Here is a 25,715-nt window from a genome sequence, read left to right as displayed (position 1 = left end):
GGATCATATGGTAATTCTATTTTTACCTTTTTAAGGAACCTCCATACTGTTCTCCATAATGGCTCTATCAATTTACATTCCCACCAACAGTGCAAGAGGGTTCCCTTTTCTCCACACCCTCTCCAGCGTTTGTTGTTTGTAGATTTTCTGATGATGCCCATTCTAACTGTTGTGAGGTGATACCTCATTGTAGTTTTGATTTGCATTTCTCTAATAATTAGTGGTGTTGAGAAGCTTTTCATGCGCTTCTTGGCCATCTGTATGTCTTCTTTGGAGAAATGTCAATTTAGGTCTTATGCCCATTTTTGGATTGGGTTGCTTGTTTTTTTAATATTGAGCTGCATGAGCTGTTTATATATATTGGAGATTAATCCTTTGTCCGTTGATTTGTTTGCAAATATTTTCTCCCACTCTGACGGTTGTCTTTTGGTCTTGTTTATGGTTTCCTTTGCTGTGCAAAAGCTTTGAAGTTTCATTAGGTCCCATTTGTTTATTTTTGTTTTTATTTCCATTACTCTAGGAGGTGGATCAAAAAAGATCTTGCTGTGATTTATGTCAAAGAGTGTTCTTCCTATGTTTTCCTCTAAGAGTTTTATAGTGTCTGGTCTTACAGTTAGGTCTCGAATCCATTTTGAGTTTATTTTTGTGTATGGTGTTAGGGAGTATTCTAATTTCATTCTTTTTCATGTAGCTGTCCAGTTTTCCCAGCACCACTTATTGAAGAGACTGTCTTTTCTCCATTGTATATCCTTGCCTCCTTTGTCATAGATTAGTTGACCATAGGTGCGTGGGTTTATCTCTGGACTTTCTATCCTGTTCCATTGATCTATGTTTCTGTTTTTGTGCCAGTACCATATTGTCTTGATTACTGTAGCTTTGTAGTATAGTCTGAAGTCAGGGAGCCTGATTCCTTCAGCTCCGTATTTTTCCCTGAACACTGCTTTGGCTATTCGGGGTCTTTTGTGTCTCCATACAAATTTTAAGCTTTTTTGTTCTAGTTCTGTAAAAAATGCCACTGGTAATTTGATAGGGATTGCATTGAATCTGTACATTGCTTTGGGTAGTGTAGTCATTTTCACAGTGTTGATTCTTCCAATCCAAGAACATGGTGTGTCTCTCCATCTGTTGGTATCATCTTTAATTTCTTTCATCAGTGTCTTATAGTTTTCTGCATACAGGTCTTTTGTCTCCCTAGGTAGGTTTATTCCTAGCTATTTTATTCTTTTTGTTGCAAAGGTAAATGTGAGTGTTTCCTTAATTTCTCTTTTAGATTTTTCATCATTAGTGTATAGGAATGCAAGAGATTTCTTTGCATTAATTTTGTATCCTGCAAGTTTACCAAATTCATTGATTAGCTCTAGTAGTTTTCTGATGGCATCTTTAGGATTCTCTATGTATAGTATCATGTCATCTGCAAACAGTGACAGTTTTACTTCTTCTTTTCCAATTTGTATTCCTTTTATTTCTTTTTCTTCCCTGATTGCAGTGGCTAGGACTTCCAAAACTACGTTGACTAATAGTGGTGAGAGTGGACATCCTTGTCTTGTTCCTGATCTTAGAGGAAATGCTTTCAGTTTTTCACCATTGAGAATGATGTTTGCTGTGGGTTTGTCATATATGGCCTTTATTATGTTGAGGTAGGTTGCTTCTATGCCCACTTTCTGGAGAGTTTTTATCACAAATGGATGTTGAATTTTGTCAAAAGCTTTTTCTGCATCTATTGAGATGATCATGTGGTTTTTATTCTTCAATTTGTTAATATGGTGTATCACGTTGATGGATTTGCATATATTGAAGAATCCTTATATCCCTGGGATAAATCCCACTTGATCATGGTGTATGATCCTTTTAATGTGTTGTTGGATTCTGTTTTTTAGTATTTTGTTGAGGATTTTGCATCTATGTTCATCAATGATATTGGTCTGTAATTTTCTTTTTTTGTGTAGTATCTTTGTCTGGTTTTGGTATCAGGGTGATGGTGGCCTCATAGAATGAGTTTGGGAGTGTTCCTTCCTCTGCAATTTTTTGGAAGAGTTTGAGAAGGATGGGTATTAGCTCCTCTCTAAATGTTTGATAGAATTCGCCTGTGAAGCCATCTGGTCCCGGACTTTTGTTTGTTGCAAGGTTTTTAATCATAGTTTCAGTTTCATTATTTGTGATTGGTGTTTTCATATTTTCTATTTCTTCCTGGTTCAGTCTTGGAAGGTTATACCTTTCTAAGAATTTGTGCATTTCTTCCAGGTTGTCCATTTGATTGGCATAGAGTTGCTTGTAGTAGTCTCTTAGGATGCTTTGTATTTCTGTGGTGTCTTTTGTAACTGCTCCTTTTTCATTTCTAATTTTATTGATTTGAGTCCTCTCCCTCTTTTTCTTGATGAGTCTGGCTAATGGTTTATCAATTTTGTTTATCTTCTCAAAGGACCAGCTTTTAGTTCTATTGATCTTTGCTATTGTTTTCTTTGTTTCTATTTCATTTATTTCTGCTCTGATCTTTATGATTTCTTTCTTTCTGCTAACTTTGGGTTTTGTTTGTTCTTCTTTCCCTAGTTCCTTTAGGTGTAAGGTTAGATTGTTATTTGAGATTTGTCTTGTTTCTTGAGGTAGGCTTGTATAACTATAAACTTCCCTCTTAGAATGGCTTTGGCTGCATCCCATAGGTTTTGGATGGTTGTGTTTTCATTGTCCTTTTTCTCTAGGTACTTTTTGATTTCCTCTTTGATTTCTTCAGTGATCTCTTGGTTATTTAGTAATGTATTGTTTAGCCTCCATGTGTTTGTGTTTTTTATGTTTTGTTCCCTGTAATTCATTTCTAATCTCATAGCGTTGTGATCAGAAAAGATGCTTGATATGATTTGTTTTCTTAAATTTACTGAGGCTTGATTTGTGACCCAAGATGTGATCTATCCTGGAGAATGTTCCATGCACACTTGAGATTAAAGTATAATCTGCTGTTTTTGGATGGAATGTCCTATAAATATGAATTAAATCTATCTGGTCTATTGTGTCATTTAAAGCTTCTGTTTCCTTGTTTATTTTCATTTTGGAAGATCTGTTCATTGGTGTAAGTGAGGTCGAATCTGAATGAGATTCTTGCTGGGTAGAGTAACCTTGGTTGCAGTTTCTTCCCTTATATCACTTTAAATATATCGTGCCTCTCCCTTCCGGCTTGTAGATTTTCTGCTGAGGAATCAGCTGTTTACCTTATGGGAGTTCCCTTGTATGTTATTTGTCATTCTTCCCTTGCTGCTTTCAATAATTCTTCTTTGTCTTTAATTTTTACCAATTCGATTACGATGTGTCTCAGTGTGTTTCTCCTTGGGTTTATTCTGTATGGGACTCTGTGCTTCCTGGACTTGCGTGGCTATTTCCTTTCCCATGTTAGGGAAGTTTTCGACTATAATCTCTTCAAATATTTTCTCAGGTCCTTTCTCTCTCTCTTCTCCTTTTGGGACCCCTATAATGCTAATGTTGTTGCATTTAATGTTATCCCAGAGGTCTCTTAGGCTGTCTTCATTTCTTTTCATTCTTTTTTCTTTATTCTGTTCTGCAGCAGTGAATTCCACCATTGTGTCTTCCAGGTCACTTATCTGTTCTTCTGTCTCAGTTATTCTGCTATTGATTCCTTCTATTGTAGTTTTCATTTCAGTTATTGTGTTGTTCATCTGTTTGTTTGTTCTTTAATTCTTCTAGGTCTTTGTTAAATATTTCTGGCATCTTCTTGATCTTTGCCTCCATTCTTTTTCTGAGGTCCTGGATCATCTTCACTATCATTATTCTGAACTTTTTTTCTGGAAGGTTGCCTATCTCTACTTCATTTAGTTGTTTTTCTGGGGTTTTATCTTGTTCCTTCATGTGGTACATAGCCCTCCGCCTTTTCATCTTGTCTATCTTTCTGTGACTGTGGGTTTTGTTCCACAGGCTGCAGGATTGTAGTTCTTCTTGTTTCTGCTGTCTGACCTCTGGTGGATGAGGCTATCTAAGAGGCTTGTGCAAATTTCCTGATGGGAGAGATTGGTCAGATCCATCATTTCTAACCAGTATAATTCAACTTTGCATTTCAATTCTCTCTGATCTTCTTTTTATTTGTAAGCAAGGGCAGAATAACATCAATAGGAAAATAAGATGAGGACCATTACAGATGTGAAGTACTGTTGTGAATATTAGAAATATAAAATTTTCTACCTGTAATCAGTTATAAGCATTAACTGATTATCAGTTTTTGGCTATATATAAAAAAGGAGATGAATAAGCATTAATATTATGGTTGGCCAACAGTTATGTGAATGGAAGGGATAGCTTGGCACTGAGGTGTAAGATACTGAATTTTAGCCCTAGAGATCTCTTACTAGGCAAATTCTTATTATGTTAACCACTGCAAATGCCTATGCAAGGCCAGGAGCATTTTTTTTTTTTTTTTTTTTGCAGTACGTGGGCCTGTCACTGCTGTGGCCCCTCCCGTTGCAGAGCCCAGGCTCTGAATGAGCAGGCCTAGCGGCCATGGCCCACGGGCACAGCTGCTCCGCTGCATGTGGGATCCTGCCGGACCAGGGCACAAACCCGCATCCCCTGCATCGGCAGGCGGACCCTCAACCACTGCGCCACCAGGGAAGCCCGGCATTTCTTTTTATAGTAAGCTTAGGGCTCCCAGAATAAAGCCGTTGTCAAAAAATAAACAGTAAAGAGTTATGAGCTCCAGGCCATTACCCAGTATTATTGGGCATTGAACTTTTTGCTGCATCTTATGTGAGAAATGAGAGGCCAAAGGATAGGCAATGATGCATGTGCACAGGGCACTGAAGGAATTGGTGGGAAAATAATGGAAATCTATTAGATCTATTTGACTGGACCCTTAGGATCTGGGCAATTCTGTTATCATTAAAGCCAGCAGATTCCATTTCCATGCTCCAGATATTTTTATAGAGATTATTTTCACTATAACAAAATTATCTGTCCAAATCATCATAGTGAAGTGTCGTGTTTGAAGCTTCCAAAGGGGTATTAGTTATAAATCATTCTTGACTAATATGCCCTTCAGCATTGCCCAGTGAGTGGAGCTGGGTCTTGTACAAAGAATTCCCTCTGAGCAGATGCATTTCCCCTTCTCTGTCCCTTCTGTTTCGTCCGTTTTTCTACATTGAGTAGGGACTCCACATTATACACCAGAAATTCAAGGATAGCTACTCACTGTGTAGGCTTAAAGGCCATGTAATAGTGGTAGAGGTTAAGCGCCCAAATATCACAGCATGCCTCTATTCATATTTGAGATTATATGAAAACCTCAGTCTTTAAAAAAATATATTCCCTTTTATTAAAAAGGCAAGTATATCAGAACATTGTTTCCAGTCATTAATAGCTAAAAATATTCAGGCAATTAGATTAAGAATGAATGAAGTATTGTTTGATCACTAACTAAAATGGAGAAAAATTCAGAAAGGATATATTTAATTCCATTAAAAAATTTTTCCACCTTTCTCCATATGGAAAAACAGAAGAAAATAATCTGGAGAAATAATAGAATAGAAGGCTCTAACCTTTAAAAGGTATTTAGATTTTTCTGGGAAACATCTCAAACTTAAGAGAGGCTTTTTAAAGTAGGAATAGTTGGGGGGAAGATAAGTTGAGTTACACTATTCTAACCTCTGTTCTACCATCATTTCATTCTGATAGTTTTCTGTCCACAGAAGCATAAATGGTTCCCCAAATGGGAACTTCAAATGAGGTGAGCTACTCTTTGCTTCAATTCATTAGCATACCTCTATATCACTTTAAGGTATTTTATGTGTAGCTTTTTTCATTAACACCTATCCCTCCTCTTAAAATTCATTGATTCTGAATGACATTTTTTTTCTTCCCCCTTTTCTCACTGACATGATCAATGCCTACTTATTTTCATATCTCAGAGGGAGATTTAGTTGTGTGACTGTAATCTCTCCCCTCCTCCAAATTAATAAAGATGGGAAATAATCTGTCATAATGTTTATTAAATAGCAAGTATGGGTAGAATATTATGCATTAGGAAGATTTCTAGGAAATGAGGTGTTTGGTGACCAAAATGTTTATTTTTATAAGTATACAATAAATCCAAGTCTCTTAGCTAGAATCTAAGTTAATTTCAGTTAATTTAATTTAATTATCAGACCTAGTTTTTTAATTCAGTGTTCTGTGTTACCTCACTGAGTCTTTATTTGCCATATATAATTCTTTTTAGTTTTCATTGTGTTACTTTTTAGGTTAAAAAATCAGTACAGTAAGTATTTATGATTTATTATTTTCATCACCTGTTTTTTTTTTCTGTCATCCACAACTGCATAACCAGGAAGACTATAATACTGCTCATCATTGAACAAGATTTCTCCTGCCTCACAATAAAGAGATAGAGAATCTTTTATTCAGGTTATCTAGGATATTCAGCTAGACAGTGGAAGAGATAAACAGTGAAATGTTATTTGCCAATGTCTGTATTGAATTTTTGTTACCCAATTTTCTTCCTTTCAATTGCTCAAGGAAGCCTGTTTTGATGTCTGGTCCATTCAGACCAGGTAAGGCAAACAGAGAAAATGTACAGGAATAATGATGTTTCCTCCACCCAACCCACTAGGCCGGCAGTTAACCATCTTCAACACCCAGGCGCAAATAGCTATCGGTGGAAAGGACAAAGGACGCCTCTTCCAAGGCCAGCTTTCTGGGCTCTATTATGATGGTTTAAAAGTACTGAACATGGCGGCTGAGAACAACCCCAATATTAAAATCAATGGAAGTGTCCGACTGGTGGGAGAAGTCCCATCAATCTTGGGAACGACACAGACAACCTCCATGCCACCAGAAATGTCTACCACTGTCATGGAAACCACCACTACAATGGCTACTACCACAACCCGCAAGAATCGCTCTACAGCCAGCATTCAGGTAAGCCTTTCTCCAACAATTAATTGACTCCGCATCTTGGTCTTTGAGATATTGCTATCATGGTCAGTGTTACTACGTAGCTAAAGTGTCTGAATGACTATGTTTGTAGGAAGGATGCCTGTAGGAAGGATGGTAAAGCTCTTTTTCAAAATGAGCAAATTTTCACTATGAAATACTCCCACCTCTCATTTTATTACCTTTCTTTTCACTAGCCAAAAGGGAAAAGGGGGAAAGGAAAATTTTTTATCATAGGAAAGACTGTATCCTAGTTCAATTCTATTCGCATCCTCCTGATGGCTTTGCTAGGACGTGAATTGTTCATTTTTGAGGCCAGTGGGTAGCATTAAATCAAGGGCAGATGAAGCTAGAGGTTCAATTAATCCTTATAAAATGCAGTATTTGTATTTGATAAGTGTTGATTATTCACTTATTATTTTTGGCCCACTTCGTTTCCTTTATATTATATTGACCAAGGTCCTAATTACATTAGAAAATTCGAAGGTCTGAGTTTAGCTATGTAAGAAGTCCTTAGTTTTGTGGTTAACGTTTTTGTTTTGTTACTTAAAAGTAATTATACCCAAGCTAAAGCTAATGCTTTGCTGACTTCCTTGGCATCTCATAAATCTAGTTAGTAGAGGGGAGAAGGTTAATCGAATTTTTAGCCTTAAATGCTCTGGCAAAAAATAAAGACATTCCGATTGCTTGTGGGAAAATGACTCCTAGTCTAGTTAATATCTGCAGAAGATTCAGTAGGTCAGTACTTGTCCTTTCTGTTTCTTAGTTTTAAGACATTAGCCAGGGGTTCAGTTGAGTCTTTGACATCACCCTTCCATTGACTTCACAGGACATTATAAACCTAAAGTCAATAATCAATTAAACCCCCAATGTGTTCCCATTCTTCTGAATTAAGTTTATGAGAGTTAGGCAGTGGTAAAAGTGTTGTCTACCTTTTCGCTTTTCTTTGAGTAGAAATATCCAGACCATTCCTTATGTGACTCCACAGGAACAATTGGAAGCTGATGCACTGATGATGTTATCAGGCCAATTTAATGTGTTTTAGAAAAGCTACTAAGAAGCTGGTTACTTAGCAGTCTTATAGTTGCACGTGTTGTTACATGTATACCTTCGCACATGCTCCAGAAAAATAGCTTTTCCTCTACTGATATTAAAGCAATAACTCCTGACACTTCACTATACTCACTGAAAAGAAGATAAAAGACAATATGTATTTCTGTTATGACTCTCTATAGCTCAAGAGCAGATCTGTTTATTGTGGGTGAAAGGATAGTTCTATCTGCACAGGTCTTGGCAGACTTGTTCTGTCTCTGTCAGAATACATTCCACTAACCCTGTGGGAAGCAGAGAAGCATATGGCTTTTTCTTCATAGGAATGGATGGTCCTGTAGTCCTTTTCAAGGCCAAATTTTTACTGACCTCAGAAGGATTTAATGTTACATGAGGATTCAGGGACTAAGCCATGGTAATTATCAGTCTGGGGCTTTCCTTCCTGCAGCACATACATAAATAGGAGCAGACTGGGTGAGTATTTGTACAAACTAAGGGAGCCAGAGTAGGATACAAGGTACAAAAGTCTTATAAGTGAGTATGATTCTAAACATCATTTAACCTGTTGTCATTTTAGAGGTCAGCAGCTGTAGACAGCTGGAGGATGCCCTCTCTAACAGCCTCCTTTCTGGGGTGTTTCTTTTTCTTTAGTCCAGTAATAATTGGATTACATCTACATGTCTTTCCTTTTGCTTCTACAGAAAAGGCTATAAAAATGAGTTATAAATCTGTTGATGCTCTTTGTTTTTAAAGGTGTATAAATACATAAAGTAGTCTTGGAGGAAAGCCAACAGACTAGCAAAATTGGATTAGATGGGGATGACAGATAAAAAGGCCCCATATTCTTTGTAAAGATTAGCTAAAGGAAATAACTATGCCAAGGGTTTTGAACTGTTTGTTCTGCCAACTAGCCATAAGAACTTTGCCCTGGGCAAAGCGAAATAGCCTGCCTGTCTCCAAGTCTATCCCTGTCTTAAATACATTCTGTAGATCATGTGAAGCTTGTTTTAGGACAGGGGACCCAACTACCCTTGGATCCTACCCAAGGTTTAAGGCAGTTTCCAGACTCTGAAGACTTTGGGTGAAGAAGGTCAGTCTCAGGAGTTCTTATGTGCCCTGTGTGAGCCAGCTGATTTTCTTGAATGAAATGGACTCATAAAGATTTGATCTCTGGGAAATCTTCAGAGAAAAGAAAAGAAGGGAGGAAGGCTGGATTTCATGTTCACTAGATCCATCATTCACGTTTTCACCTATGTGTGAAATCTTACAGCCATTCCCAAATGATACTCTGTTCTGTCTTCCTTTGCTTTGATAATATTGCTAGAGTAGAGTTGTCCTAAAAGTAGACTCTTCCGGAAGAAACAAAATAAGCATGTGCATTCACAAGTATAAATATCTGTTTATTAAAAATCCACCGGTTATTTCTTTAAGCGTAAGGTAAGAAAACATCATTTGAGCAGTTCATTTCTGATAGACCTTGGTTAATGTTGATTTTAAATCAAAGGAAAACTGCAAAGTGCTTTTAGTGATGCTCTTAACTGTGTGTGAATGTGAACAAAGAGTTTGCCAACTGATACGGCCCTCTAACGCTCTAGCCTCCTGGAAGTAATAGGCGCTTTGATCTTTCTGATACTCCAGTTTGTTACAAAATACTTATAAATTGCATGGACTATGTTAAATTACTCACAGCTGCAGTGCCAAGCAGGAGGGGAGTTTGGGGGAGAATGGATACATGCATATGTATGGCTGAGTCCCTTTGCTGTGCACCTGAAACTATCATAACATTGTTACTCAGCTATACTCCAGTATAAAATAGTTTTTTTAAAAAAAAGAAGGATGTCTCTAGATGCCTCCCTGAATAAAAAAGGAAGATAAGGTTGAGAAAGCAGGTGGGTGCATTGAGAAAGCAGGTGGACAAGTGATAATTCTCAAATAAAGGTCTGGCACTTAGTAGGTGCTCAGTAAATATTTATTGAATAAATCAGAAAACAAGATAGGCTTTATTATGCACCTTATCATCATTTAACAATCAGAAGTGTCATGGCTTGTGGAAGGATTTCTCTCTAAGATGATCAGTGTGCTTTGGACAATTTTAATTTTTTTTCCAGTGGTAAAACTATAGCAGAATGATTAAATGCATGTACTTGAAGACAGACTGCCTGGGTTTAAAACCTAGTTTCTCTTCGTATTAACTAAGCGACCCTGGGCGAGTCGTGTATGTTGTAGTTACCTATTGCTATGGAGCAACCTGCCATAACTTAGTAGCTTCAAACAACAACTATGTCATTAGATCTCAAAGTTTTATGGGTCAGAAATTTGGGCAGGGCTCAGCAAGGCATTTCTTCTGCCTCACATGGAATTGACTGAGGTCATTCAGTGGCTAATCTGGTCTGGAGGGTCTGGCTTCACACGTGCATCTGGTGCCTTGGTGGGTGAACTGGAAATACTGGACTCAGCTGGGTCCACGTCTCTCTCCGTGTCTCTAGGACTCCTTTCATAGAGGCTCAGGACCCCTGGAGAGAGTTTTCCAAGTCTCACTTTCAGGGAGTGATGTATAAACCTCATTTCTCAATAGGGGGAGTAGCAAGAATTTGCAACCAACCTAAATCTACCACATTGTAAAATTGGAGGGAGGGAAAGGTACCACTAGTCCTTATAAGATTGTTGTGAGGATAACTGAGTTAATAAAAGTAAAATGCTTACAAGAGGTATATCATGAAGAATATAATTAAATATATTTTAACCTTGTTATTATTATATTTTGTCCTCAACATTTGGTATGCAAGCCAATACCCTCTCAAGCAAGGATCTAACTCAGAAAATGGGGCTGCTTCTACTGATTGTAGTGTCCGTAGTTCAGAGTGGGGCTAGGAGGTTTTGGAGGATAGGGGTTTGAAGGAGGCTCAGAGTAGAATTTGGGGGCTGAAATTAGTCCTGGCAAATAAAACGTCTGTAAGATCTCCGGAATGGACATCTCACTACCCATCTTTAATTTTCTTTTCCATTTTTAAATCAACCGGGAGTGCTATGGGCCTTGGAGAGTATGTTCTGTTATGAAATGGGTCTATCCACATGTATTTTTGGTGTTACAGAAAGAGGAATCCAGGTTCCTCGCCATCATGGAGCTTACAGCGTAAAGTGGACAAGAGGGCTTGACATTAGCTATCAGTATGAAATAGTGACTTACAAGTGATGGTGTGTTGGGGGGTGAGGAGTGGTGTATGGGGTGGCCTGGCTGGATCTTATGAATGAGGTGAGAATGGAACTGGGACTTGGATACATGGCGCTAGGAACAAACCCCAGGTTGGCTGAATGTGCAAAGCTAAATTGACAAAGTCAGAGATGATTCCTAGAGAGATCGCCAAGTCCAGCTAGAACAGAGAGTGCATAGAGGGGGTTTGTGAGATACAAGAGATTCAGATTCTGAGAGTCTTGGCCTAAAATGCCCCCAAACAGGAGAAGTCCGAGAGGGGAGAACTGGATCAGGTTGCCTGTGGGTCTTACTACCAGGGATGCCCCAGAGATCGTACAGGCACATCCATTGCATTACGTCTGACCCCAGCGTTGGTGGGTTACTGTCGTGATGCCGGTAGGTCAGCTTCTAAGGTGGAAAAGTTCAACTCAGGCTACACTCAAATTCCTTAGTCCTCACTCAGGATGGAAGGCAAAAGTGAGGAATTAGAGTCTTTTAGGGGTAACTCTCAGCCACCATGACCAAAGTGTTCTTGTGAGAGAGGAAAGGGCCAAGAGGAAAATAGTCCCAAGAACAATGTGTATTCTCTTACCTCAGTGCTACAGACCAAGTTATCGGTAAAGAAAGAACTCAGTGTGTTCTGTGTTCAGCAGATCACCGTTTGGAATCATTTATAAGCTGTTAGCAGAATACTGATCATGACCCGCTTTTTCTGAACTGGTAAGTCACCTTGACATTGGCCAGGGCTGCCTGGCACCAGAATATTACCAGAAAATCACAATGTTCAGCCTGGATTGGAACTACCTTAATAAACAGTAAAAGTGAAAGACTTGAGAGCTTTGTGAGATTTCATTCTTATCTCAAACTCACAAATTTGGTGGGCAAATGTGAACCATTTTCAAAAATTATGGAAGGAAGCCACAATTATTCAGGTTTTGTAACAATACCTATATGGAAAGTCCTCGTGGTCTGCTTTCAGTTTTAGGCTGGGGACAGTCAGAAGCACACTTCAGCCTTGATACTGATTATTGGAAAACAAAACAGAGCAAAACTTGTGATTAAAAAGTTGATCCTTCACACTGTCTGTCCTGGATGCAGTCCCAGTATGCTGAAGGAAAGAGAGAGAAATTTAGAATCAGAATTTCTGGGTTGGACGCCAGGTTCTTCCAGCCACTTAGCTGTGTCTCTCTGGGAATATTGATTAGACCCTCTAAACCTCAGTTCTATTATCTGTAAAATGGGCACAACAGTATCTTTACCATAGGCTTGTTGTGAGTAATAAATACAACCAGATGTGGAAAGAACTTAGGCCACGCCCTATCCCACAAGTCTGCACTAAATGCTAGACATTTGGAAAACCACTTCAACCCAAGAGACTCTCCCAGGACTCACAGATCCTCACAGAGCTTAGCCTCCCTGTATGGCTGGATAAGCACAAGAACAATTTTGTCTACACCCACACAAACCTGTGATCACCCAGGATTTCCTTTGAGGGTCCTAGATTGAATCACAGCCCTGAACTCATCAATTAGAAGGGATGTATGGAGTGGGAATTAGCTTAGCTGAGTGGTTATCACATGCAAAGTGTTCTATTAGGTGAAACATGTGAAACTGCCATTTTTGTAGATCAGAATGGTCAGATATCAGCAATTCCATATGGTTCGACACATACATGACACACACATTTACAGCATGTTGTTGTCCATGGCGTTTTGCGATTCTGGCTAGAACACTGAATTTTCTCAAGGTTCTTTGAATAATCAAACTGTCTTGGATTGGGATACAAGATTAATCTACTTTATTCCAAATACCATGCTATAACAGGAGGTAAGTTATGTTATACTTATCCCCCAAATTATCCCCTCTGGGCCCCTCCACCTTTTTCCTGCTTCCACCAGCTTGATAGAAGTGAGACTAGGAGTCCACACACTTTTCCATCCCTCCCTTTTACCACCAGACGACAGAGCCTCTAGGGGAAGTTTATTTTAGGATCAGGGCTCAACTAATATTGATTAAAGGCCTTATGTAATGTGTGGCTCCCGGGCTCGTTCCTTTCCTGCCAAGCTTCATAACTGGGGGAGGCACTGAAGATTTGTCAGTCTAATTAGACTTTAGCTGCCAGCCAAGAAGTATCTTCTGTTTCCTCCTTACCCTCGCACAGGTACTTACTTTTCCCCTCCCAGAGAATAACTGGGGGGAAGGAAATTGGACTCTAATTTACTCATTACCTGGTAGAACTCTCCAGTGACATTTTCTCTCCAGAATGCCGTAGTTCTAATGGGAAAAAAAGGAACTTGATGGGTTTACCTACCTCTTAAAGACTTATGTGTTGGCAGGACACATAGATCAGCACTTCCCAAAGCTGGAAAAAGTCCCTTAAAGGATCTCTGAGAAGGGTCTCATCACATACAGGCAGAAGTCTGTGAGATGCTAGAAGTTGGAGAGATGCCCTTCTAATTAGGTTGTAATATTTATAGGGTAGAATTTCCCACCAGAATTGCTAATAAAGCACTGGATCTTTTTTTTCCCCCCAACATCTTTATTGGAGTATAATTGCTTCACAATGGTGTTAGTTTCTGCTTTATAACAAAGTGAATCAGCTATACATATACATACATCCTGATATCTCCTCCCTCTTGTGTCTCCCCCACACCCTCCCTATCCCACCCCTCTAGGTGGTCACAAAGCACGGAGCTGATCTCCCTGTGCTATGCAGCTGTTTCCCACTAGCTATCTATTTTGCGTTTGGTAGTGTATATGTGTCCAAGTCACTCTCTCACTTCGTCCCAGCTTACCCTTCCCCCTCCCCGTGTCCTCAAGTCCATTCTCTATGTCTGTGTCTTTATCCGTGTCCTACCCCTAGGTTCATCAGAACCATATTTTTTTTTTTTGCGGTACGCGGGCCTCTCACTGTTGCGGCCCCTCCCGTTGCGTAGCACAGGCTCCGGATGCGCAGGCTCAGCGGCCATGGCTCACGGGCCCAGGCGCTCCGCGGCATGTGGGATCTTCCCGGACCGGGGCATGAACCCGTGTCCCCTGCATCGGCAGGCGGACTCTCAACCACTGCACCACCAGGGAAGCCCCCATTTTTTTTTTTTAGATTCCATATATATGAAAGCACTGGATCTTATTTTGAGCCATCTGAACAGCTGAGAGGGAAGTGCAGTCAGCTCTCGGCTACTCACCGTGGAGGTCCCCAAATGTTTCTAAAGCTCCAGGTGGTTGTGCAATCAGCTAACAGTCTACCTGGCCGAGTATAAAGCCTGAACCCTTTCCGTGTGGCGTATGGGTCTCCCACTTGCTCTCTCTCTGACCGTGTTTCCTATCACCTTGCTCCAGGTACACAGGTCTTGATCTTCCTTGAACTTGGAGCCAGGATAAGGGAGGGGCGAGTGAGGATTGTACAGTTGCAGAGTCGGATCTTGTGTCTATTTAAAATGTTGATTTTTTTGCTTATCACGGATTTTGTTTTGCATTGATGTTGACTTTAAAATATCGCAATAAGCTGTTCTTTATCTTGGTGACTGAGTTGGGGCCATTCCTTTAAACGTTACACAGTAGATGAGCGCCCCCTCATTGGTCCCAGCCCTGCTTGAGCACACCAAGCACATCTGTGGCTTTTCACTTGCCGTTTCCTCTGCCTGATGCAGCTCTTTCCGGCTATTGCACGACTCACTCCCTCACTCTATCCAGAGTTTTGCCCATATGGCACCTTCGAGAGTGGCCGTCCTTGACCATCCCCTGTAAAGCAGCACTCTCCGTCACCTTCAGCTTCGTTGTCTCTCAGAGCAGTTATCTCTCCCTGATGTTATGTCCCATATTTATTTGTTTGTTGTTTCTATTTAGTGAAATGTGAGTCCTAGGATAGCAAGATGTTTGTTTCAGGCACTGTCAGAGCACAGAGTAAACCCTCAGTCAGTATTGCCTGAAGCAAATGAATGGCCAACAGTCCGCCAGCACCTTCTCAGGAAGTACACTTGCCTTGTAACACAGACTGCCCCTCACTTCCAAGCACTGTCCCTCCCCTGCTCCCCTCCCCCACCCCGTGGAGGCCCACTTTCTGGTGAGTTATCTGCCGTGGTTTGTTGTGTTTTCTTTTTCTTTTTTTCTTTTTGGCTGTGTTTCATGGCTTGCAGGCTTGAACCCATGCCCTCGGCAGTGAAAGTGCGAAGTCCTAACCACTGGACCACCAAGGAATTCCCTCCACAGTGGTTTTGCTGCTCTGGACTCCTTGCCTTAAGAATAAGGAGTCCAGGGGCTTCCCTGGTGGCGCAGTGGTTGAGAGTCCGCCTGCCGATGCAGGGGACACGGGTTCGTACCCCGGTCCGGGAGGATCCCACATGCCGTGGAGTGGCTGAGCCCGTGAGCCATGGCCGCTGAGCCTGCGCGTCCGGAGCCTGTGCTCCGCAACGGGAGAGGCCACAACAGTGAGAGGCCCGCGTACCGGAAAAAAACGTTAAAAAAATAATAATTATGCCCAGTGAAAGAAACCAGACAAAAAGAGGACATTCTGGGCTTCCCTGGTGGCACAGTGGTTGAGAGTCTGCCTGCCGATTCAGGGGACACAGGTACATGCCCCGGTCCGGGAAGATCCCACATGCCGCAGAGCGGCTGGGCCCGTGAGCCATGGCCGCTGAGCCTGCTCGTCCGGAGCCTGTGCTCCGCAAAGGGAGAGGCCACAACAGTGAGAGGCCCGCGTACCACAAAAATAAATAAATAAATAAATTTATAAAGAAAAAAAGAATAAGGAGTCCAGAGATATCTCCTTATATCTGGTGTGCAAGGCTGTTCTTCTTGCTTCTGGTCTTAAATTCTCTTCCCTTAGAACTTATTTGTCATCCTAATAACAAAAGCAGCTTCTAGCACTTAGAGTTTTCAAAGCACTTTTGGAAATAGTGTAATATCACCACTTTCCCTCTCCAATTTCTTCACCACCTTCCTTTCCCAAATTATTTCTTAATTCAATAATTAATTAATTCTTAATTCTCCTGAAACCTACCTTTAAATATAGGCAAATAAAAATTATTTTAATGGACCACTGCTTCTATCCTATTCTATTGGTATGGATAGAAAATTAACTTGGGGCTCATTTACCTGGTTGTGCATGTGTAAGTGGGTTGGTGGGAGTCTTTTATCTGCTTTAAGTTCCTTTTTTTGTTTTTCTCTAATGGCTGAGTATGTTACATGAACCCATTCATTCCTGGTCGTGACCGTATGACTTATCTGGCTCCATAGTTCATGACCTTTTGAAAAGGAGATTTTGGAAGACACTATGAGAAGCTACTAGATTGAGAGAAGCAGTAATGTCTATGTAGTTCCTCACTCAACATTCAGGGCCTGGCATAGTGCCGGCCACAAAGTGGGGCTCGATCATTGTTTGTTGAAGAAAAGAAAACTACATTAAGTGAATGAATGCTTATCCGCAGAGGGAAGAAGCCGAGGAGGGAGAAATGTTATTCAAGACAGCCGTGGGGAAGCAGCGTGTTATGAAGGAAAGAGAGCACAGAAATGAGGGTCAGAAGACTTCATTTGTAGATCAAATGGTTAAAACCATGACTCGAGGTGGACCTTCATTTGTCAGCTGTGGGATTTTGGTTAAGTTGCTTCTTGGAGCTTAGTTTCACCACCAAAATATGGAGATTATGACATCAACTCCATGCATAGGTTACAATAATGTAAGTCAAGGGCTTAAATTGGTGCAACTAGATAAAAGGTTTTTGTTGTTGTTATTTTAAATGGGATTCCAATCCAGGTCTCTTTAGCATCTAAATTTTGTTTTTTATTCTTTAATTAACCATTTGGCCTATGACATGGCAATTAGCTTCCTTGGGTCTCCACTCTTTCCTCATCTAACAAATATAAGGGTGGATTCACACTGTCTCCAGTTTCTTCATTTTTCTCACAGTAGCTAACATGGTGCCTTGCACATACAGTGACAGTTGAATGGATGGATAAATGAATTAGAGGGTGGAAGGGGAAGAAAAGTTGAAGAGAGGAAAGGAGAGAGCACGCGAAAATACTCTGTAATCGTGTTGCTGCAAGAATTATCTGTCCATTTCATGGATTGGATGGCTAAGGTTGAGAGAAGTGAATAAAATATATTTAATCTAATTAAAATTATAATACAAGTAATGATTTATTTTTGTATCCCCCCTCTTTGCTGAAAGCTTTCAGAAGGAGTTCTGCAATGACCACTCCTATGTGGAAGATGAAGTAGTTAATAAATATCTCTTGAGTTGTCAAAAGAATCAATGATTCCAGTTTAAGTTAAGGTCCAAGAAATTTCTTTTTTTCTGAAAATGCATCTCTTTCTTTCTATTTATATATGACAGGGAAATGACTTTAAGCAGCAATCATTGCTAGCCAGGCTTCAAGATGGATATTTCCATTCTGCCTCTGACAAGGCAGTAGGAGGGATGGGATGTGCTTTCATACCTTTCTGGTGCATGTTTGAATGATTGTAAAAATTAGAAACACACTGAGGCTGTTATGACAGCCCTGCCTCTTGAAACCTAATTAATGCCTTGGGTTGTCTAGAGAGCTAGTTCTGTTAGCTAAATGGAGAATGTAAGGTTCTCCTTGGTTTTTTTCATCATCCAGGGATGAGATGTCTGGGGGAGATAAATGCACAGCATATCTGTGGTGGCTAGCAGTCACCGAGAGAATTACTTGATGGAAATTTGTACATAATGTACATGTACATAATGTGGCTTCTTCTATCTCTCATTTGATCTGATTGTGTGTGTGTGTGTGTGTGTGTGTGTGTGTGTGTGTGTGTGAGAGAGAGAGAGAGAGAGAGAGACAGAGACAGAGAGAGACAGAGAGAGAGACAGAGACAGAGAGAGGATGCTCACATGTGTTTGCATGTGTTAGCTACAACAGTGCTTCCGAAACTGTTAGTGTATACACATCACATGGGCGATCTGATTAAAGCACAGATTCTGAGTCAGTTCTGGGTGGGGCTAAGATCACACATTTCTAACTAATTCCCGGATGATGTCAGGCTGCAATATGTGGATCTCGCTTTCTGGAGCAAGGATCTAGTAGATATTTATAGTTCCTTGCTGAGTAGTGTAGCTCCTGTTTACCTATCTCTTCTAAACCGTCTCCCCAAACTTAATTCAAGGCTCTTCAAAACAGGAAATCTTGTTAACCCAAAGCATTATGTAAGTGAAAGAACTGATTAACAAAGAAAAATTTATCCCATCAGACAGTCCTGCTCCAGGTTCCACTGGCCCCTCCTCCTGTCCCTTCCTCTGCCACATACCCCCGAGGCAGATGGGGAAAAATAAGTAGGTAGAATTTAACTTGTCACAGTATTTATCCCCCTTTCTGAGTGGTGACCTCCAATGAAAGCAGAAGGACTTGAATGATTTTAATCCACGGTAACAATGGGAAACCAGTCCTGACCATCTTGAGCGGTAGAAATATATAAAATGACAGATTTTCCTCCTCTGCCTCTTCACGTCCTCCTCCCAGATACTGAGAGAGACGCATATTCATGCACCCACAGCTCACACTATAATGCACAATGAAATTCCACCCAGCCTTTATCTCGGAGCTGTTGTGCTGATGATTAATGCCCCACTGGCTGGGAAGCTATTCCACTGAAGAAAGACAAGGAGAGGGGAAGACACATGAAATATATCTCTGAGGCCATTTCTCATTATTATTATTATTATCATTATTAGTTCCTTACTGCTGTATCTATCCTGTTAAAGAATGCTTGATCTATTGGCAAGGGGGAGGGGATGACATTTGAAAGTGGATTTCACGAGGGAGAACTGAGCAAGGACAAAGATAGAAATAGACACTTTTTACTAAAGAGAACTGACCTGAATCGGGTTTTGTGGTTGTTGTCATTTATTTTTGGTTTTGTTTGTTTATTCTATTATTTTTGTTGTTTTCGTTTTAAAGCCAAATATGATAGATGCCTCCATCTGTGTCTTCTGGTTCCCCCCCACCCCAGGCATTTATTTTTGCATGTGTTCTTTTGTCTTTATCGAGTCTCTGTCTGCAAGAATCAATATGATATAACGTATGCAAATGTTATTCCTGACCACTTATGCAAAAGACTGGACAGAATAATTTCATTGCTTTGCAACTCCCATAATATAATCGCTTCCATATCCTGGTTGATTTCAAGTTTCTGAAAAGGCTCTTTTTGAAAAATAATTCTATGTATGTATTGTATAAGCCACAGTATCTGATTCTGTCCTGTTTCTCATTCAAAGAAGGGGTGATTGCTAAGTTCATTTCTGGCTCTGTCATTTAGGAGGACTACACAGCAGTGGTCCTTGGTGGGAAAATGGTACCATAATAAAAGCACTATTACGACACATGTGTCTACTGATAAAATGGCAGATTCATTAACCGAGACAGAGTACTATAATCTGATTTAGAAAATGCTGTCTTTCCAAAGTTGAGTTTATGAGGATATGGAATTTATAGCTGTGGTACCCACATGTAACTTCAGTTTTAGTCAGATCTGTATTCAATTAACAAATATTTTAGTGAATTGAGTGCCTAGTGTGGGCCACACACCATTCTAGGCATTTGAGCTATAGAAATATACAAAACAGACCAAAAAAAAAAAACCTCTTTCCTTATGGGGCATATATTCTACGACACAAATATTGGGCACCTCACGAGTGCCAGGCTTTGGGGAAACAAAGAATGAAATAAATATACCTCTGCCTAAAAGGAACACACAGTCTGGGAGGGCTCTTAAATATTTTTTCAGTCTGAGCAGACTCATTTTTACGTCAGTTTTCTACAGAAGCTGTAGCACGCTGATCTGCTATTATACTTGCAGAGGCAGCAATCATCTCTGTTTATACAGGTCAACTCAATTGAAGAATAACAAAGAATAAGGTCTTTAATTTCTACTCCCAAAAAACAAGTTTCAAATGTAAACAGTGTCTTTTTTGACTAACCAAGATGGTGACAATAAGCCATGTTAAAATAAAGTTATTGCATCTGAAACGTATTTTAGTCTCAAGGACTCAGTTTACAATAATTATTGCAAATATTTTGTTTATTAGTTTGAGATTATAGTTTCATGGAATGTTTATACTCAAGAATCTCAGGAATTGTCTAATTATTGAGCCCCATACAACTAGTGGAGCTGTAGAGATGGGCCAACCTAGTTCCATCAGTCAAAGTTGTCTGTCCAGGGGCAAATTGCTTGCCCACCTTTTGTAATTTAAACAATAAGCATTGGGAATTCCCTGGCAGTCCAGTGGTTAGGACTCAGTGCTTTCACTGCCAGGGCCCAGGTTCCATCTCTGGTCAGGGAACTAAGATCCTGCAAGTCACACAGTGAGGCCAAAAAGTAAATAAATAAAATAAACAATAAGCATATATTAATTTGATGTTTTAATTTAATTTTTCTCTAAATAATGCATCTACATAGCTTAAAACTTCACATAGGACACAAACTCCCCTTACTCCAGAGCAGAGGCATCATTACTTCAGCTGCTAGGAGTGCTAGCTGCTGTATTTTTAATAGGTATATATACATTTTTAATAGGTATATATTATACCCAAACTTACTATCAGTGCAAAATTTCAGTGAGAATTATTGTACTGCCGACTCTTTCTGTATACTGAGACAAAGCTTTCCTTAGGGACCTCTATTTTTTCTTCTTTTCCCTAATACTTATTCTCTAGCCATCTCAGAGAGCATATGAATTAAATAATACACATAAGCGCTTTGAATATTTTGCATCCAAAAATGAGCATAGCTCGGTCTCTTGCTTCACACCAGGTGCTTATATTTCCGAGAGGGGCAAGGATTAGAACAGTCAAGTTGGAATTTTTATGCTATGAAACGTCAGACAATGTATTTGCATGCCATTGAGTTCCATCATACAGTGTATGGTGATGAAGTCTGTTCACTGAGCTCTCAGCTTCTTTCAGCTTTATCACTGTAATATATTTATTGCCTTTCCTTTACATGCGCTAGTCGATGTAGCTGCTGTAGAAAAAGAATTACTCCACGTATTCCCTGCAACTCAAGAGGAATAATACATTCTAAGAGCACAAATGAGGCTCCACTAAAAAAAAAAAATCAGTGGATTAATGTTGGCTATATATGGCTATAGATACTGGAAATAGGATTTAATTAAGTAATTACACTGAGTATGAACCAAAGGTTGCAGCTATTGGAGGAGAGATGATTGGAGGCCAAGGTGAGAAAATCATGAATAGGAGGTTTCAGGGGAAATTTTAAGTGGGATGATGAGGATGATCCCAAGGCTGTTTCTGTGGGGACTCATTTCTATCAACATTGCTAACCAGAAAACAAAGATTACTAGAGGCTCTGAAGTAGATCAAAATATTTGAAGAAGAAAGGAGATAAATAGCAAAATCCACTTCCAAAGCCACACTGAGAGCACCGTACAGCCAGACAAAGAGCATCTATACAATGTCCTTTTGACTCTAATAGCTGCTGGGAAATGCATGGCTTTTCAATTTGGGGGATTTGGGGTGAATGTCTAGGCAACTTATTTTTGTTATGTTGCACTCAGCAACATGCATAATAATAACTAGAGGTAAATATAAATCACAGAAAACAGTGCCAATCAAGTCATTGATAAGAGGGAAATTAAGGTGTGTTTATGTTTCCTCTCTCCCCCTCATTTTCAGTAAATTCTACGTTCTTCTGGGGTTTTTCCTCATCCTATTAGGTATTTTTGTAAGAGAGTTTTCTTCTTTCTTCTGTTGTAAACATTTTTCTCATCTCAGCATCCTTTTTAAATTCAAGAGACATTTTCCTTTGCAATGTACAATGAAAGGCGATAATGTTAGAAAATATCAGAGATGGCTTTGTCATGTCTGGCGCTGTTACATCATGTTGTGTCCTAAAGAGCTCAGTAAATGAAGCCAAGGGAATGATTTGACAATTGAACAAGGCCTCAGTCAGATCTCCCAGCTTCCCCAATACTCCCTGAGGAGAGAGAGACTCAGGTGGTGGGTGGAAGTTATTTTTCCCTTAAAGGATTATAGAGATTCTGGCGAACCTTATTTTGGGTTTTGCTTGCAAGGCAGAGCCAGCATTTGCAAAGGGGGTCTTTGTAATCTTTTTTTTTTTTTTTCAGCATTTAATTTGAATTCAAGATGGTGTTAGGGAATTAAAAGAGGGAGATTAATTGCTCAATAGTTAGTGGCTAGTGCCTACTGCATGGAAGGATCTTGATGGAGATAGAAGGGTGAATAAGACAGATGTATGCTACCTGTCACAGAGCTTACATCATGGGAAGAAGGCATAAGACAAACTAATTTCTCAAGTAATTATTTAATCGCACGATGAATTCAATGGAGAACAAGCTGCTAAGAAAGCAGAAAGAGATTTGAGCGAACGTTCTGATCTGGGAAGATTTTCTTGAGGGCAGAGTGTAGGAGCTGCACTGTTCAGGATGAGAAATTAGGTAAATTAAGCCAAGGGAACAGCCTGTGCTAAGGCCTTGCTGTAGGGAGCATACTGTATCATGTTTCTCAGTCTTTGGTCTACAGTTTCGCTCTAAAGTCTGGAAACATACCAGATTTGACCATGTTAAGTGGCCAGTTAATGCCCACACTTGAAGGGCCCCCAGAAGGCCACTCATAAGGTATCCAACGGGATGAAGCATCATCCCATTACTATGACAGAGTGATGTGGGACTGGTTTGAATGAGTTTCCAAAGCTGGATTGAATGGTACGGCCGTGTTGAATGGGCACCACGGTCTCCTGTTCTGAACCCTCTAGATTACTGGATCCATGGTGTGCCAAAGGCACGGTCTTCCTCAGTGAAAATCAGAGATACAAATAATTTAGGGCAAAGCCTCACAGACATATATGTAAGGATTGAGAGAAATGCATGAATACACTGTGTTTATCACAATTTTGTGCAATACATTGAACTATGTTTGCTAATGAGTGACCATACACATTGAACAGGCCATATAATTGTCAGGAATGTCCTGACACAGAACCTGTCATGTATTGTAATATCAAGAAACCATTTAGTATGTATATGTTTCTAGGTTTCCATACTTTATAGCCATCCTGTATTTCACTCGCTTGTTTCTTTAATAGAGCACTAGTTACCAGAAATCAGTTATTTGAAAACGTCTAATTCTTCTTCCTATTTTCTCATGCTTTGCCTTAATTTTCTTTTTTGCTTGGTGGAAACTGTGGAGTTCAGTGAAAGTTTTCCTGCAGTCTGATTACCCTCTCTATTTAATTTCCTAATAAAAAGTCTGAACCGGAAGCTGGAGATAATGTGCCCGATTCAATTCATATATGTCAATTTCTTGTTAATTGTAATTCTTTTCCCTAGTTCTTCCCACTCTCACTGCCTAGGCACAGCTGAGGCTTGGGTGATCATAGGACATCATGCCTGTGCTGTCAATTATTCTTCCTGCTTTAGGATTAAATTCATTTATTATCATTGTTCTGATTATTAGTAATGATAGCAGGCATCTCCACCCAAACCTGAGTGAATAATGGTTTTCACAGTCCTTGCCTCCAAATTTAGCTTGTTTTAGTTTTTTACCCAGATGATTCCTTCATTCTTTAATGGCATGGAGCGTTCAGTTTCCTGTGTTGCATTTAAATGCTGTTTTAGATCATTCAAAAGACAAGGCTTTCTTAGAAGATTCTTCGTGGTGTGGAGTGATGGCCTATTATTTCCCTGGGTGTAGGTTTCACCAACTAGTGGATGTCAGTGGAGTCTTCTCTTGGTAACAGGACTACTGCTTTGAAGAAGTATTTGAACTGGCAAAGGATGTCTATTAGCTATCCAGTCTTTTTCTTAGAAAGACCCCCGGTTCTTATCCTCAGAAGTACACATGGCTTTGACTCCTGTGCTGACTCCAAAAAGAGCACTTACCTTTCTGCCTTTTTGATGGAAGTGTCCCCACCACTGTCACTAACAGAACAGCAGCATAGCCCAGGCAACTTAAAAATAGTGTTGGCCCTTCAGCTACATGTTAGTTCTTTCAGACTTCTTTTCCAGACTCAAATATCAATATGTCTTCTGAGCTTAAAACTACATGTGTAGTAAGATCACCCAGACAGCTTCAGGAAAAGAGATCAGCGAGAGACTTGGTGGAAAGTCCAGGCTTTTATTTTATTATCCTGTACTTTATCTTTTGGCAAGTCAGAAAAAAAGCAATGCAGTTTAATTAGTAGTAGGGAAAATGTTTGCACTTTAAATTGTAAATGTGTCTCAGTGATACTGCTCCTGCAAGTATTGCTCCGTGGACTTTCTGGAAGAATAATTATGATGGCCCATCACCAGGTTTAAGGTGCCCAGGCTACTGTACTACCCTTTCTTATCTTGGTTTTGTTTTCTCATGATGGCTCATTGATACAATTTCCTAATCCTCCTTACCTTGGAATCATAGCCTCTTAAAACAATTAAACCTTTGCCTCTAAAATGAAGGGTGTGTCTCAGAATTCCAAGGAGTGGACCGTCCTTCAAGGTCTCCAGCCTCTCAGCTCACTCATTCAACAAACATGAGTGGGGAAGGCTGGGTAATTACTAACATGGACCAAGCACTTTTCTGGACCCTGACAAAAACAAAACAGATAATCGTAATTGTGATACTAGTTCTTATGGAACATACATGCTAGGGGCAAGGGTGGAGACTGCCAATAAATAAATCTGGGAGAGGATATAGTATGTGCTGACAAATGCCCTCAAGAAAATAAAGCAGGGAGGTGTCACAGGGTGAGTGGTGGATGAGTATTTTAAAGACAGTCTCTCTAAGGAGGGAACATTTAAGCTGAGACTTCAATGACAAGCATGTAAAATCTGGGGGAAGAACATTTGTGGCAGAGGAGATGGTCAGTGTGAAGGCTCTAGGTTGAAACATGCTGAGGGAGTTTGGAAGAAGGTAAGGCAGCTGGAGCCAGAGGAAATCTGGTATGAGGTGAGGTCTGAGGGGTGAACAGGAGCTCAATGATTCAGGGCCCCTTAGGACATGGAAAAGAGACGGGATTTTACTGAAGTTCAATGTCAAACTATTAGACTCTCCTAAGCAGTGGAGTGACATGATGTGATGTGTGCTTTTTAAAGATCACTCAGGCTGCCATGTTAGAAAAGATTGTGAAGAGTGAGAGATGAGTCATAGATACCTGTTATGTGACTACTGCATCAGTTCAGGTAAGAGATGATAGTGGCTTTACTAGGATAGCAACTAGACCCTCCCTACACAACAACCTGGCTTGATGGCCTCACGCTATGTCTTTGCATTGCTCTGAACTGCTAGCTCTCTGAAACCTTAAACCCTACTATCTCAGTTCTCATACTTAAATCCAGTTGCTTTCCTGCTTCATCAAGTTTCCATTAATCTATAAATTGCATTTCATTATGGTCCTCAACTCCCTTCTTTCTCTGTTCTATTCATTCTAGATCATTCCAAATGGTTTCTACCCTCTACCCAACGGGAAGGGTGCCTTCAACCTGCTTTAGAAGCCTTTCCTTTTCTTGATCAGCAGCCCCCTTGCCTATAACTCTTGATTAGCATCCTTTCAACCTCCCAACTCAGTTCCCTTCTTCAC

At 40.1% G+C, this 25,715-nt stretch overlaps 1 protein-coding gene across 9 annotated transcripts in view; it reads left to right on the top strand.

Moving 5' to 3' along the window:
- The window catches only part of NRXN3 (neurexin 3), a 1,617,293-nt gene that overhangs the window by 1,456,472 nt on the left and 135,106 nt on the right, over positions 1 to 25,715 (top strand). For all 9 annotated transcript variants that reach the window (XM_060166202.1, XM_060166193.1, XM_060166220.1 and 6 more), the window contains one exon: positions 6,599 to 6,906. In XM_060166202.1, the coding sequence (XP_060022185.1) occupies positions 6,599 to 6,906 (308 nt within the window). The remainder of the gene's footprint in view (positions 1 to 6,598; positions 6,907 to 25,715) is intronic.

This window comes from Lagenorhynchus albirostris, chromosome 1, assembly GCF_949774975.1.
Source record: "Lagenorhynchus albirostris chromosome 1, mLagAlb1.1, whole genome shotgun sequence".
In the NCBI taxonomy this organism is placed as follows: Eukaryota; Metazoa; Chordata; class Mammalia; order Artiodactyla; family Delphinidae; genus Lagenorhynchus; species Lagenorhynchus albirostris.
The sequence above is the reverse complement of the archived record's forward strand: the minus strand, read 5'-3'. Positions and strand labels throughout refer to the sequence as shown.